General features: G+C 48.3%; 1 protein-coding gene across 1 annotated transcript; it reads right to left on the reverse strand.

Moving 5' to 3' along the window:
- Positions 1 to 3,718: 3,718 nt before the first annotated feature.
- LOC134413196 (diencephalon/mesencephalon homeobox protein 1-B-like) lies at positions 3,719 to 15,206 on the reverse strand (the record flags this gene model as incomplete). Its single annotated transcript, XM_063147326.1, has 3 exons — positions 3,719 to 4,096; positions 8,360 to 8,500; positions 15,198 to 15,206. Coding segments are annotated over 3 exons (528 nt in total), but the record flags the coding sequence as incomplete, so codon positions are not given.
- Positions 15,207 to 23,716: the final 8,510 nt, after the last annotated feature.

The following is a 23,716-nucleotide window of genomic DNA, read 5'->3' on the forward strand; positions in this document are numbered from 1 at the left end:
ACATTGGTCAACATTATCAAAGTAAAGGAAAACCGATCCTCCACAGATGCAAACATGTGGAATTTCGCATTGGTTGGCTAGCAGGACAATGGCTTAAGGGGGGGGGGAATAAAAAAATCATTTAAAAAATCAAGGGATGAACCGATCTGATTCAAGCTTGGCATACCCCAAACCCTACTTAAAAGCTCTCAGGGTCCCAAGTTTCATCTGTTTATCTTTAAAAATAAGGGAGCTGTGGGCAAGGAGGGGGGTAGGGTTGGAGCAGCAAAAGTACCGTATGTTACACCGGCTCAGCCCCTTGGTTTGAAAGGTGTGGAGGAGAACCACCCCACCCTCCCCTTTCATCAGCAAGCTCTCCCTTTCAGCACACGCCCCCAACAAAGGAAAAAGCAAGAGGACAGCACTACATGCAGGCTTCAGGGTGCGTTAAATTCACTTGGGGAAAATAATCCAGACTTTCCCCATTCTAGGAAAAGACGAGAAAGGCGGGGGAAGAGGCATGTGAGTACCATGCTGCAAAACCACACACCAGGCATGGCGAGAGTGCATTAAATCATTGGTGTGATGGAGCCCTATTCTGATTCAGCATGCCAGTCTCTGATGTGGCACAGCAGCAATTGAAAACAATCGAAAAGTTTGTTATAGTAACGTATGATCGTACTAGCATCAAAGAAGACGTAAACAGGAAAGCCAGATTCCGGCTGGACATCAGGAAAAGCTTCCTGACTGTTAGAGCAGTACGACAACAGAACCCATGACCTAGAGCTTTATCACGCCAGCGTTATACTGTGCAATCACTGCGAATTGCTTGCAAAGGACTCTGAAGTTTTCCAGCTTATAATCTGCTTTTATTGTGAAGTACTCCCAGGCATCCTGCTTTAATTGTGCTATAAAGGGAAAAGTATTGAGGTATTTTGCTACCACTTTTGGAGCGAATCATTTGTTGTTTTCCGAGCGGCCACTGGGGGCGCAGGAGCAGGATTTGATATGTTTAAAGAAAATTTAAACAAATGCTTACATCTGCATAAGCTTTATAGATAAAGACATCAAAACTGGCACAGTAATAGATATTAAGGAGAGCTTTAAGCATACCAAATTTGAATCGGATTGGGTCATCCGTTGATTTTTAATGATTTTTTTACATTTCCCCCCTTAAACCCTTTGCAAAGGATCTTAGGAGCGCTGCTGCCTGGGGCATGATTTAGCAACAACAAGGACAATGACAGCTTAGCGCTGTAGTGGATAATTCGAGGGAAACAGGTACGTGGGGTGAAGCTACTAGGGAGGCTGTGATCTCTCCCACACTAGAGGCCTTCAAGAGGCAGCTGGACAGCCCTCTGTCAGGGATGCTTTAGCGTGGATTCCTGTATTGAGCAGGGGATTGGACTAGATGGCCTTAGAGGCCCCTTCCAACTCTACTTTCTATGATTCTAAAGCTAGGAGGGCAGGGTTCCTGCATCTTTTAACAGTTGCAGAGAAAAGGGAATTTCAGCCGGTGTCCTTTGTATGGATGCGTGCAGCACCGGGTGAAATTCCCTCTTCGTCACCACAGTGAAAGCTGCAGGAGCCCTGCCCTCTTTTGTATCTGGCCATGCTAGGCAGGGCTCCTGTATCTTTTAACAGTTGCAGAGAAAAGGGAATTTCAGCCAGTGTCCTTTGTATGGATGCGTGCAGCACCGGGTGAAATTCCCCCTTCATCACCACAGTGAAAGCTGTAGGAGCCCTGCCCTCTTTTGTATCTGGTTACGCTAGGCAGGGCTCCTGCAGCTTAGAAGCACGCTCATTGCATGGGGAGTGTAGCCCACCCCATGTCAAAGTGAAAGGGCATGCGTAGCAACCAACTTGAAAACAACCCCTCCGTGTTTGTCGTTTTGTAGGGGAGACGTGGCGGGCAGCAAGAGGAAAGGATTTATGTTTCCCCTGCCTTTCATCTGCAGCTTTTCCCTTCTCCCCGTACCCCTCTCTGCTGCCATCTTGACTAGTAAACAAATCTCAGGATTCCAGCTGGTAGGACGGGACGGGAGTTGGTGCATGGGGTCAGCCAGGAAGAATTTCCAATTAAGCAACTGATACAATGTATTTATTTATTTAGCCGAAGCACTCTGGGCAGTTCACACTGAAGGCTTCATCACACCAGCGTTATACTGCGAAATCGCTGCGAATTGCGTGCAAAGGACATCCAAAGTTTTCCAGCTTATAACCTGCTTTGACTGTGAAGCACTCCCAGGCGTCCTGCTTTAATTGCGCTATAAAGCCAAAAGACCCGCCCTATTTTGATACCCTTTTAAGAGCGAATCATTTGTTGTTCTCCAAGCGGCCACTGGGGGCGCAGGAGGAGGATTTGATAGGTTTAAACCACCAATGAAACAAATGCATACATCTGCGGAAGTTTTAAAGATAAAGACATCAAAATTGGCACGGTAAAAGATATTAGGGACGGCTTTAAGCATACCAAATTTTAATCGGATTGGGTCATCCGTTGATTTTTTAATGAATTTTTTTTAAGTTTCTCGCCCTTAATCCCTTTCCTGGTATGCAAAGGATCTTAGGAGCTTTGCCGCCCGGGGTGTGATTTAGCTAACAACAACGGCGACAGCTTAGCGCTGTAGGGGATTGTTCGAGGGAAACAGGTCCGTGGCATGAAGTTAAAAGTAATAGAGCTGGTGAAGTCCTCTACCTGCAACTAAGAACCACCACTTCCAGTTGGTGTGTCGAATCTCTTTCAGTCCAAGGGCCGAGTTCAATTCATGAGAAACTCTGGGGACACCTCCCAGTGGTGGACAGAGTTGACGGCAGAAGAGGCAGGAGCAGTATACCAGCATATTTTAACTTCAAGCTGTTCCTGTCTGTATCGAAACCTAAGCAGAGGCAGTCCAGCCATTTAGAAAACCAGATTAGGACCGCAGATGGTCGGATTTGGCCTGCAGGCCTACCATTAAACACCCCTGCAGTAGATGAAACTGAATTGGATGGACCAATAGTCTGATGTCAAAACCAGCCTTCCCCAACATGGCGCCCTCCAGAAGTGCTGGACCTGCCAAACCCATGTAAACCCCTGGAACATCCTGTGCCGGTGAGTTCCCCAAGTTAATACGACTTCCTCAACCTGCCGGTGGATCTACCTACTGCCAACTCTATTCATGTCTTTCTATTCACTTCCTCCTCACCATAGATAGTTCACCATACAAACCTCAGTCACATCTTTGACAACCATCTGTCAGGGATGCTTTAGGGCTGATTCCTGCATTGAGTAGGGGGTTGGACTAGATGGCCTTATAGGCCCCTTCCAACTCTACTATTCTATGATTCTATGGTTCTAGAGTAGTACGACAATGGATCAGTGACTTAGGGAGGTTGTGGGCTCTCCCACACTAGAGGCCTTCAAGAGGCAGCTGGACAACCATGTCAGAGATGCTGTAGGGTGGATTCCTGCATTGAGCAGGGGGTTGGACTCGATGGCCTTGTAGGCCCCTTCCAACTCTACTATTCTATGATTCTGTGGTTCTATGATTCCATCCCCTTCATTGCCTTTTTTTGTATACTAAAATGTCCCAAGCACCCTGATCTTTCCTTAGACGGCACGCAATTCAACCCCCGGCCGACCTGATAAATTCGCTTGTGTGGACAGCGCAGCCTAACGGGCGTCACTAAGGGCCAGGCTTCATGGGTCATGGGTAGGGAAGTCAAGATGATGTCTTAGAAGGACAATGTTTCCCCCCTAAGCAGACAGCCAAGGAGCCTGCAAAGGCAACGGTGACCCATAGCACAGTCCCAAAACCTGCCTCCTCCTGATCTCTCTCTGTGCTGATCCAACATCCAGGGGGCAAGTTCCAGGTACTCTCAAAATGTCCCCCGAAAGACATTGTAGAGGGACTTCTGCGCTATTCTTCATTACGGAGACGGCAAACCATTTTCTACCCAATGCACTACTCTTGGATGCAGGCGGGACCCAGGACCTCTGCGGATGGTTCGCTTCCATTCCATCTTCTCCTCTTGTTCCTTTCCCAGTAGCATTCAGGGACTCGGCGTGGTGGGATTTCTGCAGCGGCCCAACCTGGCCCTTACGGAATTTTGCTCGGCGGTTTTTGAACCACACCTGTAGGCAGGTTGGGTGGTGGAAGACACAAGATGCATGGCTTAGACTGATGGCATACTTGGGGTGGGGGGAGGAAAATAGACATAGGATAGCCCTCTTCAGGACTGTGCCACTTTCAAGCACAGGCAGGGAAATTGCACGTTTGAGTGCTCGAAATAACGTCTCAACCAATGGAAGGAATGTTCTACCCCAACCTAGCGGTCTTATGCAATTAGGTCTGGACCTTTAAGATTGGTTGATTCCTGTACTAATGTTGATCCCCGCCTCGATCCAAAGGGAGAGGCAGGTAAGAAATAAATAAATACATTTATTTATAAATATATTCTTTTTTCTAAAGCTTGTAAAACTTGATTTTGATCTGACTTTTATACTGTTAGTTTTACTCTACCCTGTGCCTATTTGGTGCATTCTCTTCCCCTTCTTATTGTTTTATTATGATTTTATTTAGGGTGACCAACTGTCAGGATTTCCCCGGATTTGTCCTGGTTTTTGTTCTTTCCATGGTGTCAGGGGGGATTTTCTATAATTTTCAATAATGTCCTGGAATGACACACCTTCCTCTTTAAGGCTGCCATTAGCATGGCAGGAGGGAATGACATGCTTTCTTGAGGCACATCATTCCCCCACCCCGAGCTCCAATTGAGGTCTTAAAGGGGAAAGTGGGTCATTCGTGGACATTATAGAAAAGGCCCCCATTGGAGTGGATGGTGGTGGTGCAGAATGAAATCCTTTCCCCTCCTCCACGCCAATCGGGTTCTTTAAGGTGGTGGGGGAATAACGTACTTTCTGCAGGACTCAGAAAGCTGCTTCCCCACACGCACACTAGGTGTCCTCTTTTTTGGTTTACCAAATATGGTCACCCTATTTTATTAGAATGTAAGCCTCTGCGGCAGGGTTTTGCTATTTTATTGTTTTACTCTGTACAGCACCATGTACACTGATGGTGCTATATAAATAATTATTTATAGTGTCAGCATCTGAGGCCTTGTTGGAGCCTGCGAGCCAAGGAGGCAATGTGGAGAGACAGCGTCGCAATGGCTGGGGGTGAGGTGTGGGCGGGGGCTGGCCTTCTAACGCCCCCCTGGTTCCTTGGGGTAGCATTTCTACCTCCATTCTCCTCGTCTTTTCTCATCACCTTCGCCCTCACCCAAAGAGAAAAGAAGCCAAGCGCATGAACTGCACAGCGCTGTTCTCCATGTGGACTGGCAGCATGGCCCCCAAGGCGGAAGGAAGCATTTGCAGTTCTCAGCTGGAATATCTGAAGGGCTTCAAACAGCGGTTCTCAACCTGTGAGTCAGGACCCCTTTGGGGGTCGAACAACCCTTTCACAGGGGTCGCCTAAGACCATCGGAAAACACATATTTCCGATGGTTTAGGAAACTGTATTGACTGAACTATGTCATGTATCATCTTTTGTATTATTAAAGCTATTGTTATGTATTATTTTCATTAGCAAACCATCCCATGACAATGGATCGTGTAGAGAAGAACGAAAATAATTTTATGGTTGGGGGTCACCACAACATGAGGAACTGTATTAAAGGGTCGCGGCATTAGGAAGGTTGAGAACCACTGGCTTAAAAGAAGCGCTCCTGATGCGTCAAGCCAGGGCTGTGCGGCCAAACTGTGAGCTGAGTAATCCTTGTTGTTAAGATTCAAGGAACTTTCTGTCTTGTGTTCTGTTTGAAAATCAAGAACAGATCCTTGTTTTGCATTTTGTGAACCGCCCAGAGAGCTTCGGCTATTGGGCGGTATAAAAATGTAATAAATTATTATTATTATTATTATTATTATTATTATTATTATTATTGCCAAATTTTAGGGTGGCCTCAAACAACGGCTCAGAGAGTAGCAGCAGATGAGGAGCATTTCCAGACAGTAGCTGTGAAGGTACTGAAGACCATGATGGACCGACATGATAGCACTCTTCAAATACTTAAAAGGTTGTCCCACAGAGGAGGGCCAGGATCTCTCCTCGATCCTCCCAGAGTGCAGGACACGGAATAACGGGCTCAAGTTAAAGGAAGCCAGATTCCAGCTGGACATCAGGAAAAACTTCCTGACTGTTAGAGTAGTACGACAATGGAACCAGTGACCTAGGGAGGTGGTGGGCTCTCCCACACTAGAGGCCTTCAAGAGGCAGCTGGACAACCATCTGTCAGGGATGCTTTAAGGTGGATTCTTGCGTTGAGTAGGGGGTTGGACTTGATGGCCTTATAGGCCCCTTCCAACTCTACTATTCTATGATGGACTAACTGAACCTCCAATATCTTCAGTACCACTGGGTGGATATCTCCTGATAAGCACAGTAACTCAGCAGGCTGGTAGGGGATCAGGCAATTTCTTAAATATCCTGAGTTATTTATGGCTTTGTAAACACCTTTCAAAATCTTAGACCTAGTCCAGCAGCACGTAGGCAGACAGTGCCATTCCTGCAGCAGCCCAGAGTTGATATGCTGGTGATAACCTTCTGCTGGTATTATCCTGGCTGCATCAACAGGACCTTCTAGACCAAACTTAGGAGCATTGCAATGGCCTGATAAGTGGGTAAGAATTGTATTATTTTAGTTCTGATATTCTTAGAGGAAAACATCCCATTACAAAGGTGCTCCGGGCAGTTACGTATCAGACCACATCACGATTGGACTGGAAGAAATGCATAAATAGAACAGGCTGGGGTTCAGCAGTGTACACTATGAGGCTGCTTGAGACTTTCTTGCTGTCACAGGGTGTTACAAATTATACAGGAATGTCTCTATTATGAACTGAAAGGTTGCTAAGTATGACACTCGCTTTCTGTTTCAGGGGAGGTTTTGTAAGGGGAAGACAAGCAAAGAACTGGGCAGGTTTAGCCTGGAGAAGAGAAGACTGAGGGGAGACAGGATAGCACTCTTCAAAGACTTAAAAGGTTGACACACAGAGGAGGGCCAGGATCTCTTCTCGATTGTCCCAGAGTGCAGGACACGGAATAACGGGCTCAAGTTAAAGGAAGCCAGATTCCGACTGGACATCAGGAAAAACGTCCTGACTGTTAGAGCAGTACGACAAAACATCAGGAAAAACGTCCTGACTGTTAGAGCAGTACGACAATGGCACCCATAACCTAGGGAGGTGGTGGGCTCTCCCACACTAGAGGCCTTCAAGAGGCAGATGGACAACCATCTGTCAGGTATGCTTTAGGGTGGATTCCTGCATGGAGCAGGGTGTTGGACTCAGTGGCCTTAGAGGCCCCTTCCAACTCTACTATTCTATGATTCTATGGTTCTAGAGTAGTACGACAATGGAATCAGTGACCTAGGGAGGTGGTGGGCTCTCCCACACTAGAGGCCTTCAAGAGGCAGATGGACAACCATCTGTCAGTAATGCTTTAAGGTGGATTCCTGCATTGAGGAGGGGGTTGGACTCAATGGCCTTATAACCCCTTCCAACTCTGCGAATCTGTGAATTCCTCCATCTTCACTTGAACATTTCCACCATGGGGCTGTCTTGACAAGAGGAAAGCCCCGGGGGTGGATCCACCGTGGCGCTAGGTCATTTAGAGCTCCATCACACCACCATTTTCGTCCTGGTTTGCCTCCGCGTTACCCGCCTTCGTTTCATTCGCGCGTCGAGCGCTGGTCCCTTTCACGTGTGCGCGATTTCCGCTCGTGCTCCTTTTCACCTGTGCTGGCTTGCACGTCCTCGTACTGCTGCTGTTCCTTGCGAAATCTCCTCTCGTTTTCTCTTCCGCTATTGTGCCCGCCCTGACACCTCCCTTCGCCTTCCCCCATGGCTGTGAGGGACATTGTGATGGAGGTGGGCACACTCTGATTCTTCCAGTCTAGCATTTAAGGGATTTCGGGTTTTACCGTATTTCTTCGATTCTAAGATGCCATCGATTCTAAGACGCAGTCCATTTTTAGAGCTCTTTATTTAGGGGGGTAATTGCGTCTTAGAATCGAAGAAATACGGTATCGCCCATTTCTGGCATTTGAGCCTCACGAGGTGTAGCATCTTTCATTACACCAGCTGCTCGCAAACTGTCTCCTAAAAATCCTGCGCAAATCCAACATTACGCAATTGCGGCAGCCTGAAACTGCGCAAATTACAGAAAAACAACACACGATGCCTTCCCTTAGGATCATATTAAACAATTTAAGGGATTGGGGGTTGTTGTTGTTAGCAATCGCAATCCGTGAATTCTGAGAGGCTGTTTGCGCACATGGCCTCTGCAAAGGAATTGTGTGTGTGTTTGAGGGGGGGGGGCGGTGTTACCACGATTACCTGAACCCGGGCTTCCGGAAGGTTGACAAACACCGCCAGGCGCTCCCTGGTGCCCACGTCAGGGTACTGGGTCCTCTCGAAAGTGGTCTCCAGGACTTTCAGCTGCTCCTCCGTGAACGCCGTCCTGCTCCTCCGCTGTTTCTGATGGAGTCCACAGCGCAGATCCAGCAAGACGTCTGAATGTTGTGGGTTTACGGGGGCGGTGTTAAGCGGGAGAAAAGCAGAAGCAAAGACAGATAAGACTGAACCTTCCTAACAGAGCAGAAGAGCACATCTGACATAGAATCATAGAATCATAGAATAGCAGAGTTGGAAGGGGCCTACAAGGCCATCGAGTCCAACCCCCTGCTCAATGCAGGAATCCACCCTAAAGCATCCCTGACAGATGGTTGTCCATGTTTGTCAAAGTTTATCAAAGCTTAGAGAAACAGCAGGCACCCTCTGTTGTCAACTGTACAGCTCCCAGTTCTATGCCCCGGCCTTTGCAATCCAAAATGGGGTCAGGCATGGGGGCACCCACACTAGAGTCACTCAAGAGGCAGCTGGACAACCCTCTGTCAGGGATGCTGTTGCAAGTGCGGCCCAGACTTCCTGCTGGAACCACGGGCTCAATTGGAGACGCTGACGGACCGCGGACGGAGGCAGGTAAGGAGGAGGGCGGGGGGGTTACCGGGCCCTGCTGCTGTCGCCGCATGGGCGACAGCGACAGCGGCAGGGCCCGGTAAACCCCACTTACCTTTCCGGCAGAGCTCTGGATCGAGGCGAAGGATCCGCCTTCACCTCGATCCTCTTCGCCACGCTCCGCCGGCCCCCAATCCTCTTCGCCTCCGCCTTAAGGGCAGGTGAAGCCCCCCGCTCCGCTACTGCTTCTCTGGTCCGATTAGAAGCGGAGCACATCCCTAGTTAAAGCCATGGTTTAAAGTGTCTTCTGAACACAGCCCGGCTTTCGGGCTTAACCACCATGGTTAAAGCCATGGTTTAAGGTGTCTTCTGAACACGGCCCGGCTTTCGGGCTTAACACCATGGTTAAAGCCATGGTTTAAGGTGTCTTCTGAACACAGCCCGGCTTTCGGGCTTAACACCATGGTTAAAGCCATGGTTTAAGATGTCTTCTGAACACGGCCCGGCTTTCGGGCTTAACACCATGGTTAAAGCCATGGCTTAAGATGTCTTCTGAACACGGCCCGGCTTTCGGGCTTAACACCATGGTTAAAGCCATGGTTTAAGGTGTCTTCTGAACACGGCCCGGCTTTCGGGCTTAACACCATGGTTAAAGCCATGGTTTAAGGTGTCTTCTGAACACAGCCCAGCTTTCAGGCTTAACCACCGTGGTTAAAGCCATGGTTTAAGGTGTCTTCTGAACACGGCCCGGCTTTCAGGCTTAACCACCCTGGTTAAAGCCATGGTTTAAGGTGTCTTCTGAACACGGCCCAGCTTTCAGGCTTAACCACCATGGTTAAAGCCATGGTTTAAGGTGTCTTCTGAGCACAGCCCAGCTTTCGGGCGTAATGACCATGGTTAAAGCCATGGTTTAAGGTGTCTTCTAAACACGGCCCGGCTTTCGGGCTTAACCACCATGGTTAAAGCCATGGTTTAAGGTGTCTTCTAAACATGGCCCGGCTTTCGGGCTTAACCACCATGGTTAAAGCCATGGTTGAAGGTGTCTTCTGAACGGGGCCATTGTGTTGGATGACAACAGCCATTAACCTGAACCAGCATGGGCTATAGTCTGGCGTATTGGGGCGGGGGGGGACACACCAAGTCAGCACAACTGGTATCAATGGAAGCGGACACACGCACAGCCATCCCGAAGCACGAGTCCAGTTACCTGCCAAATGATCTGTCGTGGGGACACTGCAGAGAGGTGAGGCTTGGGTCGTGGGTGCCGACAGGAAGGGGCAGCACTCAGACACCTGTTGAGTGGGCTGCAAGGTATACAGCAGCGATGGGGCAGCAAGGAGTGGATAAGCAACACGCCCACTTAGGTGGTACATGGCGCCCTGTTTCCCTGGCATAGAAAAGTGGGGGAGAGATGTAAGCACAATTTATGAAAATGAAACCACCTGCCAGTCCCTAACAGCCCTTTAAAATGGAGCAGACCTGCTGTGCTTGATGCATTCTAATAATAATAATAATAAATTTTTAACCGCCTCTCAGTTTGGATCAAGGCGGGGACCAACAGTAAGCATAAAACACATAAAACTGAATTAAAAACTATTAAAACACCCTAAAAACATCCTAAAATTCCCACTGGATAGGCCTGCCGGAAGAGATCAGTCTTGATAGCTTTCGTAAGTGCTAAAAGACTGTTAAGTTGACGAGTCTCCTCCGGCAGGCTGTTCCACAGTCTGGGAGCAGCAGGGAAGAAGGTCTTCTGGGTAATAGTTGTCAGCCTTGTTTTTGTTGGCTGGAGTAAATTCTTCCCAGAGGACCTGAGTGTGCGGGGCGGATTGTACGGGAGAAGGCGATCCCGCAGGTAACCTGGACCCAAACCATGTAGGGCTTTAAAGGTGATAACCAACACTTTATACTTCGCCCGGAAACTAATTGGCAGGCAGTGAAGAGATTTTAAAACTAGTGTAATGTGGTCCCTCCTAGGTGTACCAGTGACCAGCCTGGCTGCCATATTTTGAACTAACTGAAGTTTCAGGACTAGGCACAAAGGTAGCCCTATGAAGAGCGCATTGCAGAAGTCGAGCCTTGAAGTTACCATAAAAAGCATAAAATACAAACAAAAACAGACAACTATTCTGGGGTCAGTTAAGAAACTCAGCATATGTTAAATGCCTGGGAGAAGAGAAAGGTCTTGACCTGGCGCCATAAAGGTAACAGCGTTGGCGCCAGGCGAGCCTCGGCGGGGAGATCATTCCATAATTGAGGGGCCACCACTGAGAAGGCCCTCTCCCTTGTTGCCATTCTCCGAGCTTCCCGCAGACCGGAAAGTAGGGACTGTTCTGTGTTAAACAAGAACAGTCAGAGGGGATGCATCAGGCATGTACAGCTCGTCAATCGCCTTGGAAAGAAATTGTTAGACAAATCCAAAGGAGAAGAGCTCTACCCATGGCTATCAGCCTGAGAGCTAAAAAGAACCTCCGAGCTCAGCGGCAGTCTAGCTGTTGATGCCCGAGCCTGAAGACAAAGAACAGGGGGGCGGGCATTGCTGCCTCCCTGCTCTGCTTGTGAGCTTCTCAAGGGCATCTTGTGGGCACTGGTAGAAAACTAGTGCCTTGTACTTTGGCGGGCAGGTAGCTGGCTCCAGCAGCGCTCTTCTTAAACTGAGCTATTCCAGGGTTTTAGCTAAGTTAGTCAATGCAATTCTTTTTATTACAGTCAACAGACCAATAAAACATATGAAAACATTTAAAATACGTGGAATTAAAACAGAGTATGATTGCATGAAGCCTCCTTAAAGTTCTGTACTAGAAGCAAAAGGAAGTCCTGCTCCTCATTTCCTGCAGGTTTTGGCCAATCAATTTCAATTCCTTTTATTACAGACCAACAGACCAATAAAACATATAAAAACACATAATAAACATTAAAACGGAGTATGATTACACGAGCCTCCTTAAAGTTCTGTGCTAGAAGCAAAGGAAAATCCTGCCACCATAACTGATCTGGTAAGGATTGCGTGATTAAGTTAGTCCATTTCAGGGGAAAAGAAACTTACAACAGGGAATCTCATCACAACTTAAAGACAAACAGATTTATTGCAGCAGCTTTCCTGAACTATCAGTTCACTTCATCAGCACTGGACAAGTGCTACCAATTGGGCCCTAGTCCACGAAAGCCGCCGCCACGGTCCACTCTTTTTAGGTGCTGCAAGACGCGTACGTTAATCAGAGTCATTGCAACGAAGCAAGTTCCGATAGAACTGTGAATGGCTGTGAATGAGGTGACAGGAGCGTCATCGAAGGCAGAACTCAATACTGCCATCAGGCAGGACTTTGGAGCAGGAGTCCAGGGCGCTACTCAGCGGGGCGACCCTATGGAAAGGAGGACAGGGCTCCTGCATCTTCAATAAGGCTGTGCTCCACCTCGGACCGAGGCCCTGAATCTGAGCTGGTTCTGGCGAAGCCCGAGCCAACCCGAAGCTGAAGCAAATTGGCCCCGAAGCTTTGGGCCGCCTCGGTGCTTCGGAGCCGGCCCTCAGTGGGTCCCTTACCTGCTGCCTCCGCCTCCTGCCTCTGGTGCCACTGTACTTGTGTCCGGTGGCTTCCACTGATGCCGATGCAGAAGCCCGGAAGGGCGGCGGCGGCAGATGGAGGAGGCACCAGATAAGTGGAGAAGGGGAGACACCCAGAAAAGTCCGAGTTGCCTCGGAGGGCCCGAATTTCACCTTGGCTTCAGCGCCGAAGCGGATCGGACAACCCCCGAATCACTAACGAATCGAACCGGGACTGCTTCGGGGGCTCCGAACCAGCCTCTGAGGCAGATAGGTTGGTGGGTGCACAGCCCTAATCTTCAACAGTTGTATTAGCAGGTGGCATTTTTAGGCATGCAGCACCTGGTGAAATCCCCTCTTCATCACAACAGCGAACGCTGCAGGAGCCCTGCCCTCTTTTGGATCTGGTCACTCTAGTATAGCTCCTGCAGCTTTCACTGTTGCGATGAAGAGGGGATTTCACCAGGTTCTCCATATATACAAACGACACCTGCTGAAATTCTATTTTCTATGCAACTGTTAAAGATACAGGCCTCCTGCAGCATTAACTGTTGTGATGAAGAGGGGATTTCACCAGGTGCTGCCTGCATGCAAAGGACACCAACTGAAATTCCTCTTCCAATACAACTGTTAAATCTACAAGAGCTCTGTCGCCCTTTTCATAGGGTCGCCCTACTACTCAGCAGAAAAAGGAGGAAGGGACAAAGGCAGCGTGGCTGGCTTAATACATTTGAACAGAAAGGAAGTAATACATATTTACCCTCTGAAGGGAGTGGGGGTGTACGACTATGAAGCCCTATGGAGAGAGACTGAAAGAACTGGGCATGTTTCGTCTGGAGAAGAGAAGATTGAGGGGAGACATGAGAGCACTCTTCAAAGACTTAAAAGGTTGTCACACAGAGGAGGGCCAGGATCTCTTCTCGATCCTCCCAGAGTGCAGGACACGGAATAATGGGCTCAAGTTAAAGGAAGCCAGATTCCAGCTGGACATCAGGAAAAACTTCCTGACTGTTAGAGCAGTACGACAATGGAATCAGTTGCCTGGTGAGGTTGTGGGCTCTCCCACACTAGAGGCCTTCGAGAGGCAGCTGGACAAGCATCTGTCAGGGATGCTTTAGGGTGGATTCCTGCATTGAGCAGGGGGTTGGACTCGATGGCCTTGTAGGCCCCTTCCAACTCTCCTATTCTATGTTTCTATGACTATTAAGTCCAGAGTAAAAGTAGTAAGTGCATTGCCACATAAAGACACCCTGCCACCGCCTATAAGACCATTAAAACTAGAGTCTTAAATAGCCCAAACTAAAAGAATGTCTCTGAATTTGGCACTTTCCTAAGAATTCACACTCATCCCCAGTCCAAAACCCGATTGCTGCCCGTTCCTCTGAGCACCCCGAATTTACTCACCGGATCCAAGAGACGTTCTTCCCCTGGCGGCGTTGTGAAACTGGCTCCCGTTTCTCTTCTCCTCTGCTATTTAACAGATTTGGGGTGGGTGGGTTTGTACATGTCAAACCCCCACCCCCACGCCATCCTCCCCACCCGCTCTTCTCCAGCCCCCATCGAATACGAATTTAACCAAAGATCAGCTGGATTAAAAGTTACTTTTTCCTCTCCAGAGGGACTTGAGAAGGCTTAAGCTTATTTCTGTCCGTCCCTGTTTGTCACCATTCAGAGTGTGGATTAGGCTAAAAGAATGCCTTGGGTTGAAAGGCTGCCTTCCCCCCCCCCCCACTCCATTTGCAGCCTCAGCACCGACCCCCACCATTCTTTTCCCCCCAAATCTGGCATTATCTTCGGGGCAGAATAAAATGGAGGAACCGAGGCACCAGCAAGTTATCAGGGGGAAATTCCCCACGTTGCCATTTTTCCTTGTCTAATCCTATCAGCAATACTACAAACGAGAAGGATCTTGGAATTGTTGTAGATCACAAGCTGAATACGAGCCGACAGTGCAATAGGGCTGCAAGAAAGGCAAATGTTATTTTGGGCTGCATTCATAGAAGTATAGCTTCCAAATCCCGTGAGGTACTGGTTCCTCTCTATTCAGCCCTGGTTAGGCCTCATCTAGAGTATTGCGTCCGGTTCTGGGCTCCACAATTCAAGAAGGACGCAGACAAGCTGGAGCGTGTTCAGAGGAGGGCAACCAGGATGATCAGGGGTCTGGAAACAAAGCCCTATGAAGAGATACTGAAAGAACTGGGCATGTTTAGCCTGGAGAAGAGAAGATGGAGGGGAGACGTGATAGCCCTCTTCAAATACTTGAAAGTTTGTCCCACAGAGGAGGGCCAGGATCTCTTCTCGATCATCCCAGAGGGCAGGACACGGAATAACGGGCTCAAGTTAAAGGAAGCCAGATTCCGGCTGGACATCAGGAAAAACGTCCTGACTGTTAGAGCAGTACGACAATGGAACCAGTGACCTACTGACAGTAGGGTTGGAAGGGGCCTATAAGTCCATTGAGTCCAACCCCCTGCTCCATGCAGGAATCCACCTTAAAGCATCCCTGACAGATGGTTGTCCAGCTGCCTCTTGAAGGCCTCTAGTGTGGGGGAGCCCACCACCTCCCTAGGCAACTGGTTCCATTGTCGCACTGCTCTAACAGTCAGGAAGTTTTTCCTGATGTCTGGCCAGAATCTGGCTTCCTGTCACTTGAGCCCATGATTCCATGTCCTGCACTCGGGGAGGATCGAGAAGAGATCCTGGCCCTCCTCTGTGGGACAACCTTTCAAATATTTGAAGAGTGCTCTCATGTCTCCCTTAAATTTTCTCTTCTCCAGGCTAAACATGCCCAGTTCTTTCAGTCTCTCTTCATAGGGCTTTGAGATCTTCCGGGCTTCCTCAGAAGATCTGAAAACACGGGCAGGCTCATAAGGGAGAATACGGTCTTTCAGATAACCTGGACCCAAGCCAGAATTGGAGGGGGGGAGAGAGAGAGAGAAAGAGAGAGAGAGAGAAAGAACTCGCACTGTCTTGTTTCTGAAGTGGAATGAATGCATTATGAGAGAGGAGGGACATCTTTCTTGTATTTACAAACCAAGAAACAACACGCCCGTGTAAAAACCAGCCCCAAATGGGCAGCATCAGAAATCCGGTGGTGGCTATTCACATTGGAAAGGGGTTGGACTCGAAGGCCTTATAGGCCCCTTCCAAACTCTACTATTCTATGGTTCTATGAAGCTACATGCATGAGTTTGGATGGCCGATATAAAATAACCCCAGGTGAAGCTTCACCTGGGGATGCATTTGCCTGCAGGTTCCCTGAGGAATGAGTACACAGGCAATGAAGCTGCAGGACCCAGCTCTGGCCGTCTGAGGAAATGGCCTTCTGCACATGCTCAGAAACCTCCGTCCTTGCAATGCCCACAATGTCCCAAACATTGGGGCAACAGATCCATTGTACCCCGCATTCTCACCCCTTCCTTCAGCCCTTACAATTCGCCCCGAGACTTGGAGGAGATTGTTGCATCAGAGCGGTGCAGCAGGAGGGGAGAGGAGGGGCAGAGCCCTTCTGGGCTGTGCGCTCCGGCGTCCTCCTCCCGAGGAGTTCCATCTCAGCATGAGGCCGAGGGTCCCCCGCTGTGCGGCATTCACGGGGCGTCTGTGCAGCTTAGAGCTCCGAAGCCATGGGGTCAGGGGTGATCAGGAATGATTGATCCTGCCTTTTGAACGGCCTTTTTTTAGTTTAATTTTGTGCAGGCTTGTCGACAGCCGAGGCAAACAAGAGGGCACCCCCCCGGCTGGCCAAAGGCGTGGGGCACGGGAGGAGGGGGGGCTTAGTGGCCCACATATTGATCAGGAATTGGGGAACGGCTCAGAAGACGGGGTAAGCTGTTTAGCGAGCAAGATCCAGATGACCCAGCCACATTCTTCTGCCATCGATTGGTAACATCGCTGAGCGCATCTGTCCTGTCTTTGCACTCCCGGGATGACCCTACTTATCAGGGCCAGCACAGGCACGGCTTTAAAATGTGCCACATCTTCTTTTCCTGTGCAGGCCCCCTGATAAAGATTTTAAATGCCTCCCCTCAACCCTCGTACTCAGGGCCAGGGCCAGATCAGGGGCCCTTACACATGCGCTAGAGTAAAATGGGAGACACACATTTAAAGTAATGTATGTTTGAGCCCAGAGATTCCTGTTTTCTGGAAGAATGAGGCGGACGTTGCTTGCTAGTTCCCAGTTCTTTATTCAACACGTAGATGCCTGCTTGGGAATAAGGAATGGAAGTTTACAATAGGGTGACCATATGGAAAGGAGGACAGGGGCTCCTGTATCTTTAACAGTTGCATAGAAAAGGGAATTTCAGCAGGTGTCATTTGTATATATGGAGATCCTGGTGAAATTTCCTCTTCATCACAACAGTTAAAGCTGCAGGTGCCCTGCCCTCTTTTAAATCTGGTCACAGTGTAGCTGCAGTATAGCTCCTGCAGCTTTAACTGTTGTGATGAAGAGGAAATTTCACCAGGTTCTCCATATATACAAATAGCGCCTGCTGAAATTCCCTTTTCAATACAACTGCTAAAGATACAGGAGCCCTGTCCTCCTTTTCATAGGGTCACCCTAGTTTACAGTGGCGGCCAGAATTGTGGACACTTTTTGAACTTTTCACGTTTTGCAACTTTGCCTGCTTATAGAAAATGTTTGGTTTCATGAAATTCCAATGTTTATATCTCAACTGAAAGACCTGATTCGCGTAATACAACAACCCAGCTTCTTTTCCTGGGTGTCCAATCAACTCTTTTCTTTGGTGCCATGGCTTTATTTAGGATGGACGTACGTACACTTTTCATTTGAGAAATACTCAAATTAAAAGTGTACGTACGCTCCACAATTCAAGAAGGATGCAGACAAGCTGGAGCGTGTTCAGAAGAGGGCAACGAGGATGATCAGGGGTCTGGAAACAAAGCCCTATGAAGAGAGACTGAAAGAACTGGGCAGGTTTAGCCTGGAGAAGAGAAGATTGAGGGGAGACATGATAGCACTCTTCCAATACTTGAAAGGTTGTCACACAGAGGAGGGTCAGGATCTCTTCTCGATCCTCCCAGAGTGCAGGACACGGAGTAACGGGCTCAAGTTAAAGGAAGCCAGATTCCGGCTGGACATCAGGAAAAACTTCCTGACTGTTAGAGCAGTGCGACGGTGGAATCAGTGACCTAAGGAGGTTGTGGGCTCTCCCACACTAGAGTCCTTCAAGAGGCAGCTGGACAACCATCTGTCAGGGATGCTTTAGGGTGGATTCCTGCATTGAGCAGGGGGTTGGACTAGATGGCCTTGTAGGCCCCTTCCAACTCTGCTATTCTATGATTCTATGATACTTCAAATATTCATACAATCTCCAATTGCGCTTCGGTCACAGAACAAACCGCAAAACTGACTTTCCCTAACTTGAAACATGATGTATCGCAGCTACTCCCATGGGATTGGTCCCCAGAAGAAGGGCTGTGATTGGCCAGTAGGGTTTGCAGTTCCAATCCATGTCTTCACCCAATCACACCTGGGTTTGTTTTTAGACTAAAGTAAGCATAACTTTTTTTGTACTGCAAATATTTAAATTCTTTTTTTTTTGTATTGAATTCAGCATTAAATTCTCTTTCAATTGATAGATAAACATTTGAATTTCGTGAAACAGAACATTTTCTATGAGCATGCAAAGTTGCAAAACATGAACATTTCAAAAAGCGTCCACAATTTTGGCCACCGCTGTATATTTCTCTACCCCAAGGGCCTCCAAAAGGCTCGGACCCATGGGCTCATTTAGAAATCTGAGATACTGTCGTGGGCACCACCGCAAAATGGCTGGCGTAGGGGTGTGCCTAGTCACAAGGGACAAGTAACTTCCTCAAGAAACTGAGTAAAAGGCAGAGGTTAGGTTCACACACACCACACATACAAACCGCCCAATTTCAATTTTATTTCGATGCCAAGTAAAAACATGGCTTTTTAACAAAGCCTTTGATGGTTAAACTCACTGGCACATGGTTTTATCTGTTTGAATTGCTTTTACTGCTTTTAAATTATATATTGTTTTAACTTGTTCATGGTTTAATTTATTGTTTTATACTGTATGCTTTTATCTGTACGCCGCCCTGACATCCTTGTAATATAAATAAATAATAAATAAGTCAGGGGTTTGACCCCACATAATACGGCAAAACACTCATTTCACAGAAGGCAAACTGAGGAGGGCAGACTGTTAAAGCTCAGTGAAGTTAAAAATAGTGAACATTAAAAACAAGTATACAAATTTTAAACCATCAAGAACATAAAAACAACAATACCCTTTTAAACAACTATTCTGGGGGCAATTAATTACAAACAACTCAGCATATTCACGGTTGGACTACTGCAACCTTCTTCTCTCTGGCCTTCCTTCTTCTCACATCAGCCCGTTGGTTTCTGTCCACCACTCTGCCGCAAAGATCATCTTCTTAGCACGCCGCTCCGACCATGTTACTCCGCTTCTGAAATCTCTTCATTGGCTTCCAATTCACTTCAGAATCCAATATAAACTTCTCCTGTTAACCTTCAAAGCTTTTCACGGTCTAGCTCCTTCCTATCTCTCCTCTCTCATCTCACACTATTGCCCCGCTCGTGCTCTTCGCTCCTCTGATGCCATGTTTCTCGCCTGCCCAAGGGCCTCTACTTCCCTTGCTCGGCTTCGTCCATTTTCGTCTGCTGCCCCTTACGCCTGGAACGCTCTTCCAGAACATTTGAGAACTACAAGTTCAACCACAGCTTTTAAAGCTCAACTAAAAACTTTTCTTTTTCCTAAAGCTTTTAAAACTTGATGTTGTGCAGACTTCTACTGTTACTTTCTACTGTTAGTTTTACCCTACCCTGTGCCTGCTTACCCTACCCTGTACCTGTTGGCATTCTCTTCCCCTCCTTATTGTTTTACTATGATTTTATTAGATTGTAAGCCTATGTGGCAGGGTCTTGCTATTTACTGTTTTACTCTGTACAGCACCATGTACATTGATGGTGCTATATAAATAATAATAATAATAATAATAATAATAATAATAATGTTGTTAAGAGAAAAGTATTAACCTGGCACCGAAAAGTTAACAATGTTGGCACCAGGCCAGCCTCGTTGGGGAGATCATTCCATAATTGGGGGGCCACCACTGAAAAGGCCCTCTCCCTTGTTGCCATCCTCCGAGCTTCCCTCGGCGTAGGCACTTGGAGGAGGACCTTAGATGTTGAGCGCATTGTACGGGGAGGTTCATGTACAACAGTGCTGTCCTCCTCATTGCCCGAGGGGCCGTTGTTCAACAGGTGGAGCACCCAGGAGGCCCCAGGATCTTGGTCAGCCCTTTCCCGTCAGATTAGACGCCACTGGTCTGACTGGGGCTGCTTCTTCCTGGGTTCCTTTCTCTCCCACAGCATCGACAAGGTGTCCCACATCACCTCCCCGGTCCTCTTCATCCACAGCAGTTTTGGGGAGTATGTGAGAGGATGCAATGGTTGTGGGATGCAATGCCGCTGATGTTAGGGTGACCGTATTTGGGAAACCAAAAAAGAGGACACCTAGTGTGTGTGGGGGGGAAGCAGCTTTCTGAGTCCTGCAGAAAGTACGTTATTCCCCCGCCACCTTAAAGAACCCGATTGGAGTGGAGGAGGGGAAAGGATTTCATTCTGCACCACCACCATCCACTCCAATGGAGGCCTTTTCTATAATGTCCACGAATGACCCACTTTCCCCTTTAAGACCTCAATTGGAGCTCGGGGTGGGGGAATGATGTGCCTCAAGAAAGCATGTCACTCCCTCCTGCCATGCTAATGGCAGCCTTAAAGGGGAAGGTGTGTCATTCCAGGACATTCTTGAAAATTATAGAAAATCCCCCCTGACACCATGGAAAGAACAAAAGCCAGGACAAATCCGGGGAAATCCTGACGGTTGGTCACCCTAGCTGATGTACACAGGCCAGTACTAGCAGGGGGTGGGGAGGTGACGTCGTCCCACCTCTGTAAATGGCTTTGTCTGGTGGACACTAGTAAAAGAGAAAGGAGATTCTGCAGTCTGCCTGCCAGAGCTCTACAGCACGACGGACTAAATCACCCCAAAGCATCCAATTCAGGGATGCAGCTCCGTGATTCAGGCCTGGAGAAACAGATTGGAAGGACGTGAACACAAAGCGATAATGGACCACCTCCCCTGAAAGCAGGTAATGTTGCCAAATCTGCACTGGGGCCGAATCGAACCTGACGCAGACGCACAGCACAAACATCAGGGATTGCTGCCAGAGCAGGAACTCATTCAGAGACATAGACCTGGTCCACACAATCGCGGGGGCACCGTGCGTGCCAGTGGCACGCTGGCGGTTTCCGTAATTACGCTTGCTGGTGCGGCTTGCCATGTCATCCAAACCTGGGCGGCATGGTTTGTTTGAGGGAGTAACAACCCTCAAATAACCCATGGGTTGCTATTTGAGGGTTGCTGTCCCCCCCACCTCCAAACAAGCTATACTGCTCATGTTCAGACAACACAGTAAGGTGCACCAGCAAAGGTCATTATGGAGTTCTGGCTTGTACCTGTCCAGCACGTGTAGCAGGGAAAATAAGTTTGTTTGTTTATTTATTTATTTATTGCATTTATAAGTTGCCATGGCTTATTGCAACTGGGCATGTTTAGCCTGGAGAAGAGAAGATTGAGGGGAGACACGAGAGCACTCTTCAAATACTTGAAAGGTTGTCACACAGAGGAGGGCCAGGATCTCTTCTCGATCCTCCCAGAGTGCAGGACACGGAATAACGGGCTCAAGTGACAGGAAGCCAGATTCCGGCTGGACATCAGGAAAAACTTCCTGACTGTTAGAGCGGTACGACAATGGAACCAGTGACCTAGGGCGGTTGTGGGCTCTCCCACACTAGAGGCCTTCAAGAGGCAGCTGGACAACCATCTGATCTGTCAGGGATGCTTTAAGGTGGATTCCTGCATTGAGCAGGGGGTTGGACTCGATGGCCTTAGAGGCCCCTTCCAACTCTACTATTCTAGGATTCTAGGATTTCCGTCACTGCAATTGTACAAACTGACCCATAGTGTCTAACGGCCAAACTCCAGTTTAAACAAAGCACATTTAAAGGTAACCATGGAAGAGGCAAAGTTGGGATCAGTTGCCCATTTAAGGGTAAAGTTAGGTAGGGACGGGGGAGAAATTATTCCCGTTTGCATTTTATCGCTTTGGAAACACTATTTGAATGGAAACTCAGATCTATTTATTTATTTATTTATTTATTTATTAATTACATTTCTATACCGCCCAATAGCCAGAGCTCTCTGGGCGGTTCACAAAGTACTTTCAAGTACTTCAAAATTTACACTTCTCTGAATTTTGCAATGGAGTTCTCCAATCAGAAAATACATACAATATGCATATATTAGGGGAAAGAAAGTTCAAAAATGCATTGTATAAGGCAAATGGCTTGCAAAAAAATAAATAAATGTGTCGAATAGACAAAAGTTCATCGATTAGGAGAAATGTATACAAAAATCTTTATGACTTTCCACGCAAGTTCAGGATGAAACAAACTTAAACCTGGAAGAATTCTCAGAGTTTGAGATGAACTGGATTTAAGACTGGAAAAATGAAAAGCTGAAACTGAAATTGATGGATTTGTCCACCCCTAATCCTAGAAACTCATTCTGCAACCTCATTGTGGGAGATAAGATATTGCCAGTGAAATAGGCGTACTCGAGACCAGTTGTCAATTTAGGAGCGCGTTTCAATGCTGGGACACTTCCCAGCAAGCCCCCTTGCACGTCACCAGGCACAAATTGGTTCTGACATGTCTGTCAATATCTCAGCGGGACCCTTGCCGCCTGACAGCCAGGCAGCCATCCAGCCACCCTTCCTCCCGCTGGAACCCAGTGTCCCGAATTAGCTGGTAAAGAGCTTACACTAGGAAATTAACTCAAGAAGAGCCTTTAATGAGGCCCAGCATCTTGATCGATAAGGCAGACAATGAGAGGCTTTGGGGGTGGAACAGGCATCGACCCCCACCAAGAGCCAAGCCCAGATTTTGTTCAGTGAGAAACAAGCATACTCTTGTTTCTCCAGCGTCTAAAGCCAGCAGCACCTGCTTGCTTAGAGAAAACCTGGTTTGCAGGTTGCATGACGCAGAGCTGGGCCCACGTCGGCAGCCTGGCTGGGAGCAACATCTCCGGGTGCTGTGAGTGAGGAACCCTTTGCCCTGCACAACGGGACGCCGCGTTGGGGATCAGTGCCTGGGACCCTCAGCTGCCTCCCGTCAGGCCCTCGCCCGGCCTGGTTATCATGTTGGGTGGAGGGCACCGTTGGTTATTTCCTTGGCCACGGAGTTGTAAGGCAAGAGCGGTCAAAGCGGAGTCTGCCACTCTAGTCCAGCTGGTGGGACAGATTTTCGGCAGCAATGGCTGATGGGATACTATCAGGAGGACTGAGAGGGGAGAGGGCGGGGGATGAGTGAGTCAGCTCAGCGTGGACTAATAGTCAACTCAACGCTGATCCTAATCGACACCATGGTTGATCGTTGTGTTGTGTAGGGAGCACCTCCTAGATAAACAACTGTTGAGTTGGTCACTACCCCACCATTGACTATCGCGTTGTCTGAACGAAGCCAATGTGTGACTGGTCCAAGGTCACCCAGTAAGTTCCATGTCCGAGTAGTGACTTGAACCTTGGTCTGACAGTAGCCAAGCTGGTGGCTTCCAGCCGTGTTGGGACCCAACTCCAGCGATGGCCTTTGCTAGGAATGAAACTCAAGGTTTTGTGCCTCCTGGGAGGATGTTGTAATCGCTCCACACTTTGTGGAATTGCCCTTTTTACAAAAGGTCACACAGCGCAGAAAGCCAGAGTGTGCGTGTTTGATCTTGAAAAGGCAAATCAACGTAAAATTCCGTTTCTGCTGGGCGACAAGGGATTTATGACTGAGGTGGGGCCTCTGTGTGGCTTAAGACACACAATTCAAGAAGGACGCAGACAAGCTGGAGCGTGTTCAGAAGAGGGCAACCAGGATGATCAGGGGTCTGGAAACAAAGCCCTATGAAGAGAGACTGAAAGAACTGGGCATGTTTAGCCTGGAGAAGAGAAGGCGGAGGGGAGACATGATTGCACTCTTCAATACTTAAAAGGTTGTCACACAGAAGAGGGCGAGGATCTCTCCTCGATCTTCCCAGAGTGCAGGACACGGAATAACGGGCTCAAGTTACAAGAAG

The sequence above is a fragment of the Elgaria multicarinata genome, chromosome 23 (assembly GCF_023053635.1).
Source record: "Elgaria multicarinata webbii isolate HBS135686 ecotype San Diego chromosome 23, rElgMul1.1.pri, whole genome shotgun sequence".
Taxonomy (NCBI): Eukaryota; Metazoa; Chordata; class Lepidosauria; order Squamata; family Anguidae; genus Elgaria; species Elgaria multicarinata.